Raw genomic sequence first — 18,635 nt, 5'->3', positions numbered from 1 at the left:
AAATAAGTACAGAAAAGGAGTCCTTCAGAGCCATAAGAAACATGGAGCCAGAGTTTATCCCGGTTTCTATAGCGTGAAACGGACGATAGCAATTTCTTGCTACCATTTGGATAGGACGTTAGTCTATTGCAAAGTACTTTCTGCCAGGTCTAACAGACACAGCTACCCAATCACTGCTGCGTGGACAGAGTGGTCAGAAAAATTATCGATTGCACCCGGGATTGATCTTGGTCCCTTTGCTTGTGAAGCGAGTGCTCTACCACCTGAGCTATCGAGACCCTCACAAATAAGTACATGCTGGTGGTAAAGGTTGCTATCATGATGATGTGATCTGTTGGTGAAGGGTGGTTGTGATGATAATGATAGCTGCAATGATGGTGTGATATGTTGGTGAAGGGTGGCTGTGATGATAATGATAGCTGCAATGATGATGTGATCTGTTGGTGAGGGGTGGTTGTGATGATAATGATAGCTGCCATGATGATGTGATCTGTTGGTGAAGGGTGGTTGTGATGATAATGATAGCTGCCATGATGATGTGATCTGTTGGTGAAGGGTGGTTGTGATGATAATGATAGCTGCCATGATGATGTGATCTGTTGGTGAAGGGTGGTTGTGATGATAATGATAGCTGCAATGATGATGTGATCTTTGGTGAGGGCGGTTGTGATTATAATGATAGCTGCATGATGATGTGATCTTTGGTGAGGGGTGGTTGTGATGATAATGATAGCTGCAATGATGATGTGATCTGTTGGTGAGGGTGGTTGTGATGATAATGATAGCTGCAATGATGATGTGATCTGTTGGTGAGGGGTGGTTGTGATGATAATGATAGCTGCAATGATGATGTGATCTGTTGGTGAGGGGTGGTTGTGATGATAATGATAGCTGCAATGATGATGTGATCTGTTGGTGAGGGGTGGTTGTGGTGATAATGATAGCTGCAATGATGATGTGATCAGTTGGTGAGGGGTGGTTGTGATGGTAATGATAGCTGCCATGATGATGTGATCTGTTGGTGAGGGGTGGTTGTGGTGATAATGATAGCTGCAATGATGATGTGATCTGTTGGTGAGGGGTGGTTGCGATGATAATGATAGCTGCAATGATGGTGTGATCTGTTGGTGAGGGGTGGTTGTGATGATAATGATAGCTGCAATGATGATGTGATCTGTTGGTGAGGGGTGGTTGTGATGATAATGATAGCTGCCATGATGATGTGATCTATTGGTGAGGGTGGTTGCGATGATAATGATAGTTGCAATGATGATGTGATCTGTTGGTGAGGGGTGGTTGTGGTGATAATGATAGCTGCCATAATGATGTGATCTGTTGGTGAGGGGAGGTTTTGGTGATAATGATAGCTGCAATGATGATGTGATCTGTTGGTGAGGGGTGGTTGCGATGATAATGATAGCTGCCATAATGATGTGATCTGTTGGTGAGGGGAGGTTTTGGTGATAATGATAGCTGCAATGATGATGTGATCTGTTGGTGAGGGGAGATTGTGGTGATAATGATAGCTGCAATGATGATGTGATCTGTTGGTGAGGGGTGGTTGCGATGATAATGATAGCTGCAATGATGATGTGATCTGTTGGTGAGGGGTGGTTGTGATGATAATGATAGCTGCAATGATGGTGTGATCTGTTGGTGAGGGGTGGTTGCGATGATAATGATAGCTGCAATGATGATGTGATCTGTTGGTGAGGGGTGGTTGTGATGATAATGATAGCTGCAATGATGATGTGATCTGTTGGTGAGGGGTGGTTGTGGTGATAATGATAGCTGCAATGATGATGTGATCTGTTGGTGAGGGGTGGTTGTGATGATAATGATAGCTGCAATGATGATGTGATCTGTTGGTGAGGGTGGGTTGCGATGATAATGATAGCTGCAATGATGATGTGATCTGTTGGTGAGGGGTGGTTGTGATGATAATGATAGCTGCAATGATGATGTGATCTGTTGGTGAGGGGTGGTTGCGATGATAATGATAGCTGCAATGATGGCGTGATCTGTTCGTGAGGGGTGGTTGTGATGATAATGATAGCTGCAATGATGATGTGATCTGTTGGTGAGGGGTGGTTGTGATGATAATGATAGCTGCAATGATGATGTGATCTGTTGGTGAGGGGTGGTTGTGGTGATAATGATAGCTGCAATGATGATGTGATCTGTTGGTGAGGGGTGGTTGTGATGATAATGATAGCTGCCATGATGATGTGATCTGTTGGTGAGGGGTGGTTGTGATGATAATGATAGCTGCAATGATGATGTGATCAATTGGTGAGGGGTGGTTGTGGTGATAATGATAGCTGCCATGATGATGTGATCTGTTGGCGAGGGGTGGTTGCGATGATAATGATAGCTGCAATGATGTTGTGATCTGTTGGTGAGGGGTGGTTGTGGTGATAATGATAGCTGCAATGATGATGTGATCTATTGGTGAGGGGTGGTTGTGGTGATCATGATAGCTGCAATGATGATGTGATCTGTTGGTGAGGGGTGGTTGTGGTGATGATGATATTGTTTTTTTTTTTTGTTTTTTTTAAGGGTTTTACGGCGCTTGCTACACATTTAGGTTATATCAGCGCCAGTAAAAAGGAAGAAAATGGGACAGTAAAAAGTTCTAGAATTACAATTAAAGCACCCAAGAAAAAGTAAGACATAGGGGAACTGGGAACAAACAGGGATCAGATGTAGATTCCAAGAGCATACCACCAATGCACCTAGTTTGAGATCACCTATAAGTCTCATCCAGACACAAGCACAAAATCCAACAAAGAGGAATACACTCAAATGCCTACATTATACATTAAAATAACAATAATACATTACAGAGAAATGATTTACAAGGAAAAAATATCATCTCCCAAAACAATAACTATGCATTTGACTGTTTCCCTCCCAGCTAGGACTCTGGCCAGGGCCAGGACAAAACCAAGTAACCTCATGCCAAGACAAAGACAGAAAGCATGTTGGAAACCAGATATAAGGGGATAGAAGACACGGTAAGAACCTCCCTGCCCACTGTGGAGGTAGGGAACCCCACCCAGGATGATAATGATAGCTGCCATGATGATGTGAAGCTTCTGTGAGGTTCGATGAGAAGTGAGTGGTATGTGAGATGGTGGTAAGAATAGGTTATTGTAGTAATGTCAGCTATCATCCATGGTGATGATAAGAAATTATATATATATATCTATATATATATATAATATATATATATATATAATATATATATATAAAATATATATGTCCATCTGTCCATCCATCCATTCATCCATCTATTTATTTATCTATTTATCTATTCATTTATCTATTTTTTGCCTATTTATCTATTTATGTATCTATTTATTTATCTAATTCTCTATTTATTTTAACTATCTGTTTACTTATATATTTATTCATTCATAGACAGATAACTGATAGAAATACCCCCTTTTCTTTCATGATGTCTGAAAAGATTATTTCTCAAATTAATGTTTTCCTTTAACCAGTTATTGTAATGTTGTCTTTGGCCTAGCAGGTGCCACGTCTCTATATTACATGCTAAGTGCTGCTGTTGGCTCGGGACATATTGTAAAAATCTCTTTAAACACGTTTAGTGGATTTGCGCTATACGTATATAAGCTTAAGTAAACCTTCCTCGCCAACACACAAATCACTACCATCCCAGTGACAACATCCACCACCACCAACTTTTCTACCACCGATTTGATGACGACCATTTTCCAAAAGGATACATCATCTCCTCCACATAGACGATATCAGCTGCTGTTGAAATGGGGCTTGACATGTCGCTCTCTAGAACTGAAAATCGAAAAATAAAATCAAAACCACGATGAAGGGAAAATTTTACATTAATGCTATGCGTTTTCGTAAAATGCTCACAACATCCTTAAGAGATAAGATATAATTTAGAGAGAAATTATCATTAAAATTGATGTCTAAAACAATAACAAAGAGCTCAGTAACGTCAATTTCGTTCCTTCTATACACTCCTTTTGTGGGCTGAGGATTAACTGGTTCTATCTCCAATTTTGGAAAATTGAGATATTGCATGCATTACAGTCAGATTTTAAAGGTTCTTAATAGAAAACAATTTTATCCAATTCGGAAAATTGATGTACAAAAGAGTGGCTGAAGTTGATATACAGTTATTACCAAAACATAAATTTATAATCAAATGTTCTCAATTTGAAGAAATGTTGAGATAGAACCAGATAACCCTCACCATATAATCAGGTGTGACATCCGAACCCACTTATTGGCCTAGTATATTTCCATTACAACAATGAGCCCATAATGAATTGGGTTATAAGACCTACATATAAGTGCACGCCGCCCTCATCCCATGCTTTCCTTGGCACTCCAAATGTGACCCAACGTCTCAAAATGGTAATATATCGGGATAAATAAGACCTGTATTTACGAACTTTGGTTTACAATGTAAGAAATTGTACTTATTTTCCAAAATAAAGAATAGTAATTAACCAAAGTGAGCAAATTAGGGAGCAGGCACTGGTGTGAGATATAGATCTGAGAATTTGTGTATGAAATAGTGCCAGACAAAGTAAGAAAAAAAAACTAAAAGAAAAAATCGATCGCAAAAAAAATCCGTCTTCTCCAGTCCAGGGATATTGTTTTGTTTTTCATTATTTTTCTTCTTCTCTGTGTCTGGCACTGTTTCATACGTCATACATTATATCCGGCTGGTGGATGTTGTAAGTATCATACATTAACTCATAGCATCGATAAAGCATACATCATTGAACTCCAAATTCTTTATTCTGACTCTAAATCTAATAACGTCCCCCAGCATCACAGTAATTCCGACACGATACCATTTTGAGCGTCGCCATCGTTAACTTATAGCCTGACACTGACCAAAAAAATGTCAAAATGCCAGTCTTTTGCCACAAAAGAAAACAAATCGTGAGTTGTATTCAATAGTTCAACCAATATTTCCATGAGTACTACTAACGACAACTCACTAGGCGGTGCTAAAATCAAATAATGACGTCAAAATGCCAGTCTTTTTGGCTGTCAGGCTATAACTTAACGATGGCTACGTTTTGAGACAGTGTGTTATTTATAGATAGAACGAAGATGACGTCACTCATGCCTTTGATATTGTTTTTGCTATCCATTTTGGTGAGTAATTCTCACTAAACTGTAACCAGACTATACACGTTCAAGGTAACACATAGTTTTGTGTGTTGGTCGTTATACTTCCGGATGACAAAGTTGTGAGTTTCTTCGCCAAGCGCACACTATCTATAAAGTTGTGAGTTTCTTAGCCAAGCGCACACTATCTATAGATAGTATGCGCTTGACTAAGAAGCTCACAACATTGCCATCCGCAAGTATAATGGACCAACGCACAAAACTATGTGTAACATTAAACGTTTATAGTCTGGTTAATAACAGTTCATTGAGGAATACTCACAAACATGGATGGCAAAAAAACAATAACAAAGGCCTGAGTGACGTCATCTTCGTTCTATGGCTAAACACAAAAGGGTCATCCATACAGATAACGTTGATCTGTCAAATAACACTGGTTTTCTCTATCATATATTGTTTTGTCCTGTTGATGCTATGTATTTAGCCAACACAAAAACACGTCCGCCAGCAAGATACAAAGTACCAACACACAAAACCTCAAACGTTTATATCTCGTCTGATTAATACAATTTAGTGAGAACTGCACATAAAAATTTATGTCCAATAGTTAGTATGCGCTTGGCTAAGAAGCTCATAACATTGCCATTCGGAAGTATAAAGGACCAACACACAAAACTGTGTGTATCCACGAACGTTTACAGTCGGGGTAATACAGTTCAGTGAACATGACTCATAAACGCGGATGGCAAAAGACAATAACAAAGACATGAGTGACGTCATCTTCGAACTATCAATAACAAAAACAAAGAGCGGAGTGACGTCAATTTCATCTCTTCTATCAAATAACATTTCTTTGTTTTACCAAATATCACTGCGTTTGTCTATCAAATAACATTGTTTTGTCCTATTAATGTTATGCGTTTAGACAAAAAAAAACATCTGCCAGGCGCATATAACCTTCCGACATTTAAAACTGTATGTCACCATAACCATTTATAGTCCATTAATACAATTTAGTGAGAACTGCAGATAAACATGCCTGGCTAAAACCAATAACAAAGAACTGAAGGACGCCAATTTCATTCATTCAATAAAATAACATTTCATATGCAAAATAACAATGCTTTGCTCTACCAAAAATAACATTGTTTTGTTTTGTACTATTAGGATAATAAAAATGAATCATTGCAATACAATACTAATAGCATAGATGTAAATTAAATATTTGCCAATTAAAGTGTCGCATGTGATTTGCGATGTATTAAGCTAGTGACGAGATTGACAGAGAGGTAAAAGGCGTCAACTGTCGAGAGGTCACTTCCCTCGTAATAATAAAAATAAAAATAATAATAATAATAATAATAATAATAATAATAATAATAATAATAATAATAATAATAATAATAATAATAATAATAATAATAATAATAATAATAATAATAATAATAATAATAATAATAATAATCTTTATTGTCCAAATAGGCAATTATTTTTAGTTACAGCTCTTGTAATAGGCGAAAAAAGTGATTAAAATAGGGGTAATAATGATGATAATAATACTAATAGTAATGATGATAGTAAAATAATAATAATAATAATAATAATATAATAATAATAATAATAATAATAATAATAATAATAATAATAATAATAATAATAATAATAATAATAATAATAATAATAATAATAATAACAATAATAATGAAGCTTAGTTACTTAGTAACTGGTTCTAAACTATCGGAACAATGGCGGACGCCCTTATGAAATACTTCTCCGACGAGCATAAAAGTGTATCCAGAGGAGAAAAACATTATACATCTGATCATGTTTTGACTTTTATGAATGCTAATCACATGACATGTGAAACAGTTCTCGCCAGCATGAAGAATAAAAAGTACCGGTTTTCTTTGTTTAGAACCAAGCTGCTGGTTGCAGGCCGGACGTGACATCAGACTATTGAATTCTATTTACAAATAGCAGATTATTAACGGCTATGATATTATGTAACCCACCGCAGTAAGCTGGTATTCTGACAAAATGAGCTGAATGAAGAACAGTGTGGTCCATCGCACCGAAATGGTATTATGTCTCTGTCTAGGTTTTAAAATACTTGAACTTTTATATAGAGCAATATTCATTAAAGGTGCTCTTAGCGTTTTACTAAGTGATCAATGGTCAACGGCAATGCAGTTACATTTATTGCAATATGTAACCAACTATATATAAAACGATATTACATGGGGTGAACCTGAACCTCCTCCTCCTCCTCCTCCTCCTCCTTCTCTTCCTCTCCTCCCCCTTCTCTTCCTCTCCTCCTCCTCCTCCTCCTCCTCCTCCTCCTCCTTCTCTTCCTCTCCTCCCCCTTCTCTTCCTCTCCTCCTGCTCCTCCTCCTCCTCTCCCTCGTGATCCTCCTCCTCCTCTTCCTCTCCCTCCTCCTCTTTCTCTCCCTCTCCCTCCCCCTCCTCTCTCTCATCCTCCCTCCTCCTCCTCCTCCTCCTACTCCTCCTCCTCCTCCTCTTCATCTCCCTCCTCCTCCTCCTTCCTCTCCCCTCCTCTCCTCCTCCTCTCCTCCTCTGCTCCTCCTATCCTCCTCCCTCTCCCTCTATCCTCCTCTCTCCTCCTCCTCTCTCCTCCTCCTTATCCTCTCCCCCCTCCTCCTCCCTCCTACTCCTCCTCCTCCTCCTCTCATCTCCCTCCTCCTCCTCCTCCTCTCTCCTCATCCCCTCCTCCTCCTCCTCCTCCTACTCCTCCTCCTCCTCTCTCCTCCTCCTCCTCCTCCTCCTCCTCCTCCTCCTCTCCCTCCTCCTCCTCCCTCCTACTCCTCCTCCCTCCTCTCTCCTCCTCCTCCCTCCCTCTCCCTCCTCATCTCCCTCCTCCCTCCTTCTCCTCCTACTTATCATCCTGAGAAATTTGCAGGTGGCAATTGAACTTCAAAGATTTGGATGTATGTTTGACAAAAATCCGAGTTTAATCATATATTTGAACCTTTACTTATACACTATTTATAATGTTTATTTCTTTGTTTATTTATTTATTATTATTTTGTTTTCTTTGTTCTCTTTTGGGAGGGGGGTGTTTCATTTTTGTTGTTGATTTTGATTTTTTTTTTTGGTGATCAAACCATAATTTATAAGATTGAAAAATAAATGAGTGAAAAGTACCAATCATGAATTAGGCAATCAGTATTGCTCACAACAGAAGCTGAAAAAAAATGCACGATAGACTGAACAATTTAAAGAAATCCTTAACAGAACATCCCTCTATATTGGAACCAAACATCATGTAGGCAGAAACAGAAGCAGCTTTGTGATCTAGTGGTATGATACCGCTTTCGGATCGGAAGGTCCTGGGTTCGAGCCTCGCTCGTCGCATATTGAGTCCTTGGAAAAGACTCTTTACTCACATTCTCTCACCGTACTCATGTGTAAAATGAGTACCTGGCCGTTAACAGCGTTGTCTCTGTCGAAACAAAATTATAATATCGCCTATCAGGCGTCATGTCTTGTTTTATATGTTACGTGTTGCTGTTGGTCAGGAACCCTTTGTAAAGCGCTTTGATTGTGCTCTATAAAAAGCTCAAGCTCAATAGGCAAAAAATAGATCGAGAAATAATAATAGAACCACAGAAGTCAGGAGAAATGATATATGCTATAAAGAGCTTAGAGAATGGAAAAGCCTAAGGTATAGACAATTTGAATGCTGAACTCTTTAAGGCTTTAAGGAAACTGCTACATGAAAGCCTTATATTCCACAAAAATACAAAACGGAAAACTCGAAATTCCAACTAGCCATTAGAAACGGAACAACAAGAAAACAAGAAATTCAGCATTTAAGTTTGAAATCCCCCACTCAAAAACAAACCACCATCTTTACTCTTTCTTCACCTCCACCATCCGATTTTGGAACTCCCAACTAAGCCTTGTGAAAAAGCCCTTTTGACTGATGACTTCGAAAAATCGCTCCCGGCTTCCCTCTAAAACCTCTGTTACTGGAAAGACGGTCTTACAATCTTCAGCCTGGAGCTTTGGTTTTAATGGAAGAAGAAGTCTGATCTTGTTCATACCGCCAAAAATCTGCAACATTCTTCACCGAAATATGGCCAGAAAGAAGCACTCCTGAAGTATGGAATAAAGGAGTAATAATAAAAAATACCCCAAAAAGGAAATCTACTTGAATGCAATAATTGGAGAGGTACCACGCTTCTGTCTATCCCCGGAAAAAGAAAAGCATTGCAAAGGTTATCTAATGCTGTAGTCAACGCTATTCATCTCAATAAGCGTATTGTTTTTCTTAACAATTCAGAAAAAATGGGTGGAGCAGGCACTTATGTTGATAATAACGGATAATGAAGTGAGTAGAAAAGTACCAGAAGACAATAAAGAAGAAAAATTATGTGGGAGAGACGCTATTCAGTCGACGCCACCCTCTGGCCTGGATCGGAGTTGTCGTATCAGTAAGGTCGTGGGTTCGAACCCCTATCGCAAAGAAATGTTTATTCTCTTTTGCCTACTGGCACTTTTCTACTCACTTCATTCTGTTTTTATTAGTGCCATTCAGTTCGTGGTTACAAAAATCAATCTCGAAAATATTGTAAAACGTGTGGAAGAATGTGTGACGGATGTAAAAGAGTGGATGGATGCAAACAAGTTGAAAATGAATGTGTCAAAAACAGAAGTGATGAGTGTGGGAAATAGAGGGCAGTTGAAGGTGAATGATGGTCGTCAGGTGTTGATTGGGGGTGAAAAGATCAAAGTTTCAAAGACTGTGAAAAATTTGAGTGTATATTTTGATTCAGAAATGAGAATGTCAGCTCACATTTCTGCTCTCTGTAAATCTTTATACTTTCAATTGAAGAAAATCAGTTCGATCCGTCAGTATATTGCAATTGGAACACGTAAAACATTGGTTGTTTCCCTCATTTTTTCGAAACTAGATTATTGTAACTCCCTGCTTGTCAACTTGCCTCAGGCTTCTATTAAACAATTACAACTACTGCAAAACAGTGCAGCAAGATTAGTTTTTGGCAAAAAAAATTTGATCATGCAACCCCTTTGTTGGCCTCTCTCCAGTGGTTGCCCATTGAAAAGCGCACATATTACAAAGCAACGTGTCTTGTTTATAAGTGTTTGACTGGTATAGCACCGGCATATCTCACAGATCACGTGGTCATGTGTAAATTTGAAAATTACACTTTAAGACCAAACGAAAATTTCGGAAAAAAGATCAAGAACAAAATTTGGTGATAGATCGTTTGCTTGTTTCGGCCCCAAGATTTGGAATGAACTACCACGTGGTCTGAGGGAGTGTAAGTCTTTACCTACCTTTAAAAAAAATCTCAAGACACATCTTTACTGTATTTGTTTTTATTGACTCCATGAATCCTTGATTTGGCTATGATTTTTTTTTTCACTTAAAATTGATAATTTATATTGTAAAGTGCCCAGAGCTTGTGTTTTACACGAGAATGAGCGCTGTATAAATGTGCATCATTATTATTATTATTATTATTATTATTATTATTATTATTATTATTATTATTATTATTATTATTATTATTATTATTATTATTATTATTATTATTATTATTATTATTATTATTATTATTATTATTTAAATTGTGTTTGCAATTTCATTTTGTTTTATACGATCACCATGTTCCTATAGTAAATATTCAAGCACATTTTGACACTTCCCTCGTAATGACACATGGTAACTTAGTAACTGGCTCTAAACTATCGGAACAATGGCGGACGCCCTTATGAAATATTTCTCCGACGAGCATAAAAGCGTATCCAGAGGGGGGAAAAAAACATTATAAATCTGATCATGTTTTGACTTTTACACATTCTGATCACAAGACATATGAAAAGTTCTAGCCAGCATGAAGATTAAAAAGTACAGATTTTCTTTCTTTAGAACCACGATGGCCGCCGTTGCTGGGCGATGTGACATCAGACTATTGAATCCAATTGTTAGGACAGTCGACATACAAACAGCCTTGTTGGTTTCCAATCCGGATGAATTTGGGGAGAGAAATTTGTACAAAATTAATTTTGTTGTATTTGTAGTATGATATCTAATAATATGAATTTGTCTGATACTATTTTATCTGAAAAGTTTCATGACATTTCAAACATGTTACCCTAGACGACTCAGTCGGGTCTATGCAAGTAACTGGCTTAGATATAGACAGACACAGATATGGTAAATCTGCTAGAAAAAGGGAGAGGAAGGGAGGGGGGAGATACAAAATAGGGAGTAGGCACTGGTGGAGAATATAAGCAGAAATTGTCCCAACTATCGGTTAAATCAGGAGGCTGAGGTTCGATCCCCAGTTGTAGTCCTTCAGAGCCATTGGGCCTATGGAGCCGGAAGTTACCCCGGTCTCTACAGCGTGAAACGGACAATAGCAATTGCTTGCTATCCTTTGTATAGGACGCTAGTCTATCGCAAAGTACCTTCCGCCAAGTCTAGCAGACTCAGCTACCCGTTCACTGCTGGGTGGACAGATACAGCTTAAAATCCAATTGAAATCACCAGGTTCAGGTTCATTCCGACATAGGCTGTTTTTCCGCAAGTTCCTAGCACTGGTTTCGATTTGTTATTTAATTTTATGTAGTATTATTATTTTATTATTTATTATTATTATATTATTTATTTTATGTAAAGGATGGGGTTGGAGGAGGGGGGGGGGGTCTTGTTTTGCTTTTCCAATGGGACTTTTGCCCTTCCCTGCTAGGAACTTGTCGAAAGACTCCCCAGACATAATCATACCGTTTTGGGACAATGAATCACAAATCTAACCAGAAAGAGAAAGACAAAAGGAAGACCCCGGTATTAAAAGTACTTAAGTCACATTTTCATGATTTATAGCTAATCAGAGATAAACTTAAAACATTGGTTTGTTTTGTTTTGTTTTTAATGGTTTTACGGCGCTTACAACACATTTAGGTTATATCAGCGCTAATAAAAAGGAAGAAAATGGGATAGTTGAAAGTTCTAGAATTACAATTAGAGCACCCAAGAGAGAGTAAGACAAAGGGGAACTGGGAACAAATAGGGATCAGATGTAGATTCCAAAGCATACCATCAATGTACTTAGTCTGATATCACCTATAAGTCTCACCCAGACACAAGTACAAGATCCAACAAAGAGGAATACACTCAAATGCTTAGATTTCATTATACATTAAAAATAACAAATATAATAATAAATAACAGAGAGATGATTTACAAGAAATAAAATATAATCTCCCAAAACAATAACTATGAATTTGACTGTTTCCCTCCCAGCCAAGGACTCCGGCAAGGGTCGGGACAAAACCAAGCAATCTCATACTAAGGCAAAGACAGAAAGCATGTTGGAAAACAGATATAAGGGGATAGAAGACACGGTAAGTACCTCCCTGCCCACTGTGGAGGTAGGGAACCCCACCCAGAAAGCATCGGTCACCTCAGTTCATTTACCAATTTTGTTCACGATAATGATAATCAAAGTCCCGTATCTCAATACTACAATTGGGAGGACTTCCATGGTTTCACAGCACTTTTTATTATATTACTTAATCTTTTAGCCAATTATGGACTTTCAATTAGTTGCAATGACCCATAAATTTGCGGCGATGTGGTCTAGTGGTATGACACTCGCTTTCGGATCGGAAGGTCCTGGGTTCGAGCCTCGCGCTCGGCGCATAGTTGAGTCCTTGGAAAAGGCTCTTTACTCACATTCTCTCACCGTACTCATGTGTAAAATGAATACCTGGTCGTTAACAGCGTTGTCTTTGTCCGAAAAATTGTAATGTCGCCTAACAGACGTCATGGCCCGTCCTACATGTTAAATGTTGCTGTTAACCAGGAACCCCTTGTAAAACCCCTTGCTTTGAGCACATTTAGTGAATATTGCACTATATAAAGCTCATTTTTAAAGCTCATTTTAAAAAATATTATCTACTATTTAAGATAAGTTTCATTTTTATAAGTCGTGTGAGTTTTCTACTTTTCAAAACCAGTTGACTTGGTTGTCGTTTACGACTCCGGTCGACGCAATTATTATTAATTTACTGTGTTTCCCATCAGTTTCGATGGTGCAAGTGATGACAAACATTGTTTCATCAGGTTATAGATTCTAAAGATAACTAAAGTTAGGGTTTATGGGGATTCGGGGAATCTCACCCCGAAAATATAAAGGTGGGTGGTGGTGGGGGGGGGGTCTTCCACACAATATAGCAAAATAATATCCCCTCTTTCGGCGCGCTGTGAAACTACGGACGTCTTCCCCTACAATTTTTTTGGTATACTCTATACAGCCGAATCCAAATTAATAACCTCAATTTTTTATCAAAACTATCTTCCTGTTACTTAAGTACTTTTAGCACTAGGCTCTTCAATTGTAAAAATTACTCACCTACGCTGACGAAATCGTTCTCATCAACAACTTCATTAATCAGATCATCAAAATCCAAAATGGCGCTTCCTTTAGCCTTCCTCACTTCAAAGACTTTCTCGGACTGGGGTCCTGATGGGCCTTTCAGTTTATAGTATCTTCTGAGCCCTTCTTCTCCAAGCCATCGAATCGTTTCTGTGCCTTTACACGGCACAGCAAACCAATCAGCACGAATGTGTACACTTAACTTCATCTTGTTGTGTGTAGATTTCAACTTGTTATTGTGAATTCACACACACACAAACTAAAAGATGAACACACTGAAAGTTGTTTTTCTCTTTAATCTGTTTTTAAGATAACTAACGAGTCATTAAAAGTTGAATGTTTTTGTTCTCATTTGTCACAACTTTGAATGTTTATGTACTTTTATGATGAGCAGAACTACGAGTACATTAATGTCAAAGCAACAAAATAAATTGTTTGAATCATAAATTCACTTGTCCATGTCATGAACAATAATAATAATAATAATAATAATAATAATAATAATAATAATAATAATAATAATAATAATAATAATAATAATAATAATAATAATAATAATAATAATAATAAGAATAATAGTAATAATAATAATAACAATTATAATAATAATAATAATAATAATATAATAATAATAATAATAATAATAAGAAGAAGAAGAAGAAGAAGAAGAAGAAGAAGAAGAAGAAGAAGAAGAAGAAGAAGAAGAAGAAGAAAGAAGAAGAAGAAGAAGAAGAAGAAGAAGAAGAAGAAGAAGAAGAAGAAGAAGAAGAAGAAGAAGAAGAAGAAGTAGAAGAAGATGAAGAAGAAGAAGAAGAAGAATGATAATGATAAAGATAATAAAATTAATAATAATTCATCATCATCATTATTACCTTTTCTATCATTTTCATCATTATGTGATTAAACTCTGCTTAAAAATTTCTAAGCAATTCTCATAGAATTGATCACTCAAAACTTTACATTAATGAAACAATGAATCTTTGGTGTACATCTGACAAGTCGAATGGAATTCATTCAGGTTGGATGTGACAGGCTTCATGAGCATGTCTAAGTCATTAAAACTTATTGAAAATGAAAGTTGTTGCTTGGGTGCATATTCTAAGGACTTTGAAGTTGTTATTTTTCACTCTATTGATAGTAAGTTGTTCCACATCAACGCCTTATTAAGAAACTTGGATCATATGGCATCAGTTCATGTTTGCTAGCTTGGATCACAGATTTCCTGATTGGGAGAAGACAGCGTGTTAGGGTGAACGGCAGTTTTTCGGACTGGGCACCAGTATCGAGTGGTGTTCCGCAGGGAAGCTGCCTTGGTCCCTTCATTGCAGGCATTCAAGTGCCGTCTTGATGCTCATTGTGAAACAGAAAAATACTGTTTGTAAAGTTAAATTCAGACACCTCCTTCCACTATGTGGCATGCCCAGTTTTGAGAGACTTGAATTATATACGTTCACGAATGCACAAGAGAAGATAAAAGGCTGTAAAAGCCTACATAAATCTGGACTTATATCATATCATATCATCAAGTTGATCAGTAACGTTAACAATAACGACTTCTATTTTTAGTTCCTCAACCCTACGAATTTTTAAATGTTGAACAAGGCAGGTCTGGTTGTGTCCAACATCGTAAACAATTTTATGAGGTCAATTTACTCATATTTATGTAACGTCTATTTCAGAGGGCTGAGTAAACTTATAGATAGTATGCGCTTGGCTAAAAAGTTCACAGTATTGCCATCCGGAAGTATAACGGACCAACACACAAAACCATATGTAATCTTACTTAAACGTTTATAGTCTGGTTAATTAAGTTTAGTGAGAATTACTCATAAACATGGATGGCAAAAAGCAATAACAAAGACCTGGGTGATGTCAACTTCATACTATCTATAGCATGACACTGACCCCAAAAAATGACGTCAAAAGACTAGTCTTTGGGCACAAAGGGAAAACAAATCGTGAGTTGTATTCAATCGTTCAACCAATGGAATGACTTGTTTCCTTGATCACTACTTACGACAACACACTAGATGGTGCAAGAACCTTAAAAAGGACGTGAACTCTAAGTCCTCGTGGGTTCTTGTGTCAGGCCAAAGAGCGTGTAGGTAACGATTGTTATGTTACCAAGAGCTCTCACTTACCGCTTTTGGTGAAGCCAAGCATCTTCCGTCTTCTACTCGTATTTTCTTCATTGTATCAGTAAGCCTAGCGCGCATGATACACGCGGAGCACACTCATCTCGCTGTCTCGCCTGGCACGCGACAATAGCATTGCGGTTAAGACAAGTGAGAGCTCTTGGTAACTACGTTACCCTACACACTCTTGTGTCAGGCTCTAAGTTAACGATGGCTACGGCTGGAGATGTATTCTTCTCATAAATCAAACAGAACATAGAAATGTTGAAATACTCTTCAACAGTCGTAACGTCACTTCCTTCCTTATGACGCATGGTAACTTAGTAACACTTGCTCTAAACTAACGGAACAATGGCGGACGCCCGTATGAAATATTTCTTCGGCGAGCATAAAAGCGTATCCAGAGGGGAAAACAGCATAAATTTGATCATGTATTGACTTTTACACATTCTGATTACAAGGCATATGAAAAGTTCTAGCCAGCATGAAGAATAAGAAGTAATGATTTTCTTTGTTTAGAACCAAGATGGCCGCCGTTGTCGGGCGGCGTGACATCAGACTACAGAATCCAATTTCTTGAGCACTACCAACGATAACTCACATATCTAAAAATGACGTCACAATAATGTTCTAATTTCAGGTTATAGATAATATGCGCTTGGCTAAGAAGCTCACAACATTGCCATCCAGAGGTTTAACAGACCAAAATACAAAACTATGTGTAACCTTAAAAGTTTATAGTCTGGTTAATACAGTTTAATAGGAATTACTCATAAACGCGGACGGCAAAAAAACAATAACAAAGACCTGAGTGAAGTCAACTTCACAGTATCTATAAACAGTCAAGATCACACATAGTTTTGTGTGTTGGTGCGTTATATCCGGCTGGCAGGTCTTGTGAATATGTTATCTAAACGCATAGCATATCTAAACGCATCAATAATACAGATTCTTTTTTAAAGACTATAACGCTACCGAAAGCTAAAAAAAAAAAATACATTTTAGAACTAACTAAATTACTAAATTACTAACTGGATTCTTGAAACAGACTGACACATTCAAAGTAACACACACACACACACACACACACACACACACACATTCACCTCAAGCGTCCATAGAGACAGCACAGCCATGCTCATTCATTCAGACCTGAAAACTCGACTTTCCAATATCGATCGAATATAATATCAACCCTAATCTTGTCAAAATTCTAAAGCCTGGATTTATTTATTTATTTATTTATTTATTTATTTATTTCTTTCTTTATTTCTTTCTTTATTTATTTATTTATATTTAATTATTTTCATTTTTTAATTTATCTATTTATTTATATTTAAAATAAATAAATAAATAAATATAAAATATTAAAAATTTTTATTATTATTATTATTTTATTTTTTTTTTATTGACAAGATATGAGTCTATTTTAATCCATTGACATTCAAAAGACAAGTTTACTCGCCACTAAAAAAATGTCTGTCTATATGTGTATATATGTGTTTTTCAGATCGCGACAGAAAAGGTCCCTTTTTTTTAACCCTCTCCTTACCAACTACAGGAAAATCGTCACATTCGTTACGACACAACCAAAATTTTTCTTTAGTACATCATAAAATTTAAAGCAAATAAACAGTGTGTTGTAGAGCATGTTTTGGTAAAGAAGTTATGCATCGGAAGAACTTTACTGCTATTGTTTTTAAGTAATAAAAAATATATTGTTGTGTTAGTTGGTTGTGAAGATTGGGGGGAAATCCTGAAAATGGCTGGTAAGGAGAGAGTTAAAAATATGAAAATGTTGCTGCTTGAAGCTTGAAGGAAAAGATAACGATACGTATGGGAATGTAAGCTTTGATTTTTTAGACAAAGACAGATATTGTGGACAAATTTTTTGCTGTCCCTTCAATGTTTTTGTTTATTCATTTTAACAACGCCACTGTCACATAATCTCATATTCGTCTGCAGTGTTTCATTCATCCTGTTTTCTTGATAAAGGGGAAACCTAAAACGTCCACAGTATATGTCTTCGTCTAATAAATTGAAGCTTACAATTCAATACATATCGTTATTTTTAAAAACAAAAAAGAGTGAGCGTTTATATAGCACAATTAATATCCACTTAAAGTGCTTAAAGCGCGTTACACATCTTTATAAATACGTATTAACATTATACTTATACACTCGGATGACAATATCGTAGTTAAAAAGCAATCTAAATAATTCACATTACAATAATATTACAAATATTCATAATTATCACAGACTTAATCCGTGTAGATGTATATTTATTCCTACTTTAAAAGGAATCGTCTTATTTCAAAATTTCAAGTGTTTTCCAAATTCAACACTACGCACATAGAAAGTCTTTGAGATTGTCAATTTGGAGAAGTTTATAATAAGTTTACTAACAATTTCAATATTGAAGTCAAGGTTTGTCCGTTATCTTCTTCAGAGTTGCCAGATTTCGTGTTCTCACGCATTGCAATTTTTAACAACGATGCCAAAGAAAGACAAAAGACTTTTTTTTCATTTTAGCAAGAAAACATTTACGTCATGTTCACTTCAAATAGGGGGTTCCGATAGCTTAGTTGGTAGAGCACTCAGTTCACAAGCAACGGGGCTGAGATCGAACCCGGGTGAAGACTAGATTTTTATTTCACTCCCCTGTCCACCCAGCAGTGATTGGGTATCTGAGTCTGTTAGATCTGGCGGACAGTATTTTGCAATTGACTGACGTCCTACGTAAATGATAAGAAGCATTTGCCATTGTCCATTTCATGCAATAGAAACTGGGATAAACACTGCCTCCATGGATGGGCCTTATGTCTCTGAATGGCTACTCGCTCCCAAATTCAGATGAAGAGTACAAGGGGGGAAATCGCAGAGGTCCACTTTTAGCATGTTTTGTGACTGCTCGCTTGATTGGTGTCATGGG

At 37.2% G+C, this 18,635-nt stretch overlaps 1 protein-coding gene across 13 annotated transcripts in view; it reads right to left on the bottom strand.

Annotated features, from left to right (window-relative positions):
* LOC144974361 (histidine ammonia-lyase-like) overlaps window positions 1-18,127 on the bottom strand; it is a 62,626-nt gene extending 44,499 nt beyond the window's left edge. For 3 of the 13 annotated variants that reach the window (XR_013645726.1, XR_013645730.1, XM_078917181.1), the window contains exons 1-3: window positions 18,056-18,115; window positions 13,542-13,961; window positions 3,753-3,819 (exon numbers count right to left, since the gene is read on the bottom strand). Coding sequence is in view for 4 of the 13 variants with exons in the window: in XM_078917181.1 (XP_078773307.1) it covers window positions 3,753-3,819; window positions 13,542-13,773 (299 nt within the window). In the remaining 9 variants the exon portion in view is untranslated. Of the gene's footprint in view, window positions 1-3,752; window positions 3,820-13,541; window positions 14,017-17,941 lie in introns of all 13 variants that reach the window. The other 10 variants (XR_013645723.1, XR_013645729.1, XR_013645725.1 and 7 more) reach the window with 10 other exon arrangements.
* Window positions 18,128-18,635: the final 508 nt, after the last annotated feature.

Source organism: Berghia stephanieae, chromosome 6 (genome assembly GCF_034508935.2).
Source record: "Berghia stephanieae isolate SIO BIC M18660-M18661 chromosome 6, UCSD_Bste_1.3, whole genome shotgun sequence".
NCBI lineage: Eukaryota > Metazoa > Mollusca > Gastropoda > Nudibranchia > Aeolidiidae > Berghia > Berghia stephanieae.
This window is presented reverse-complemented; position numbering and strand designations above follow the sequence as displayed.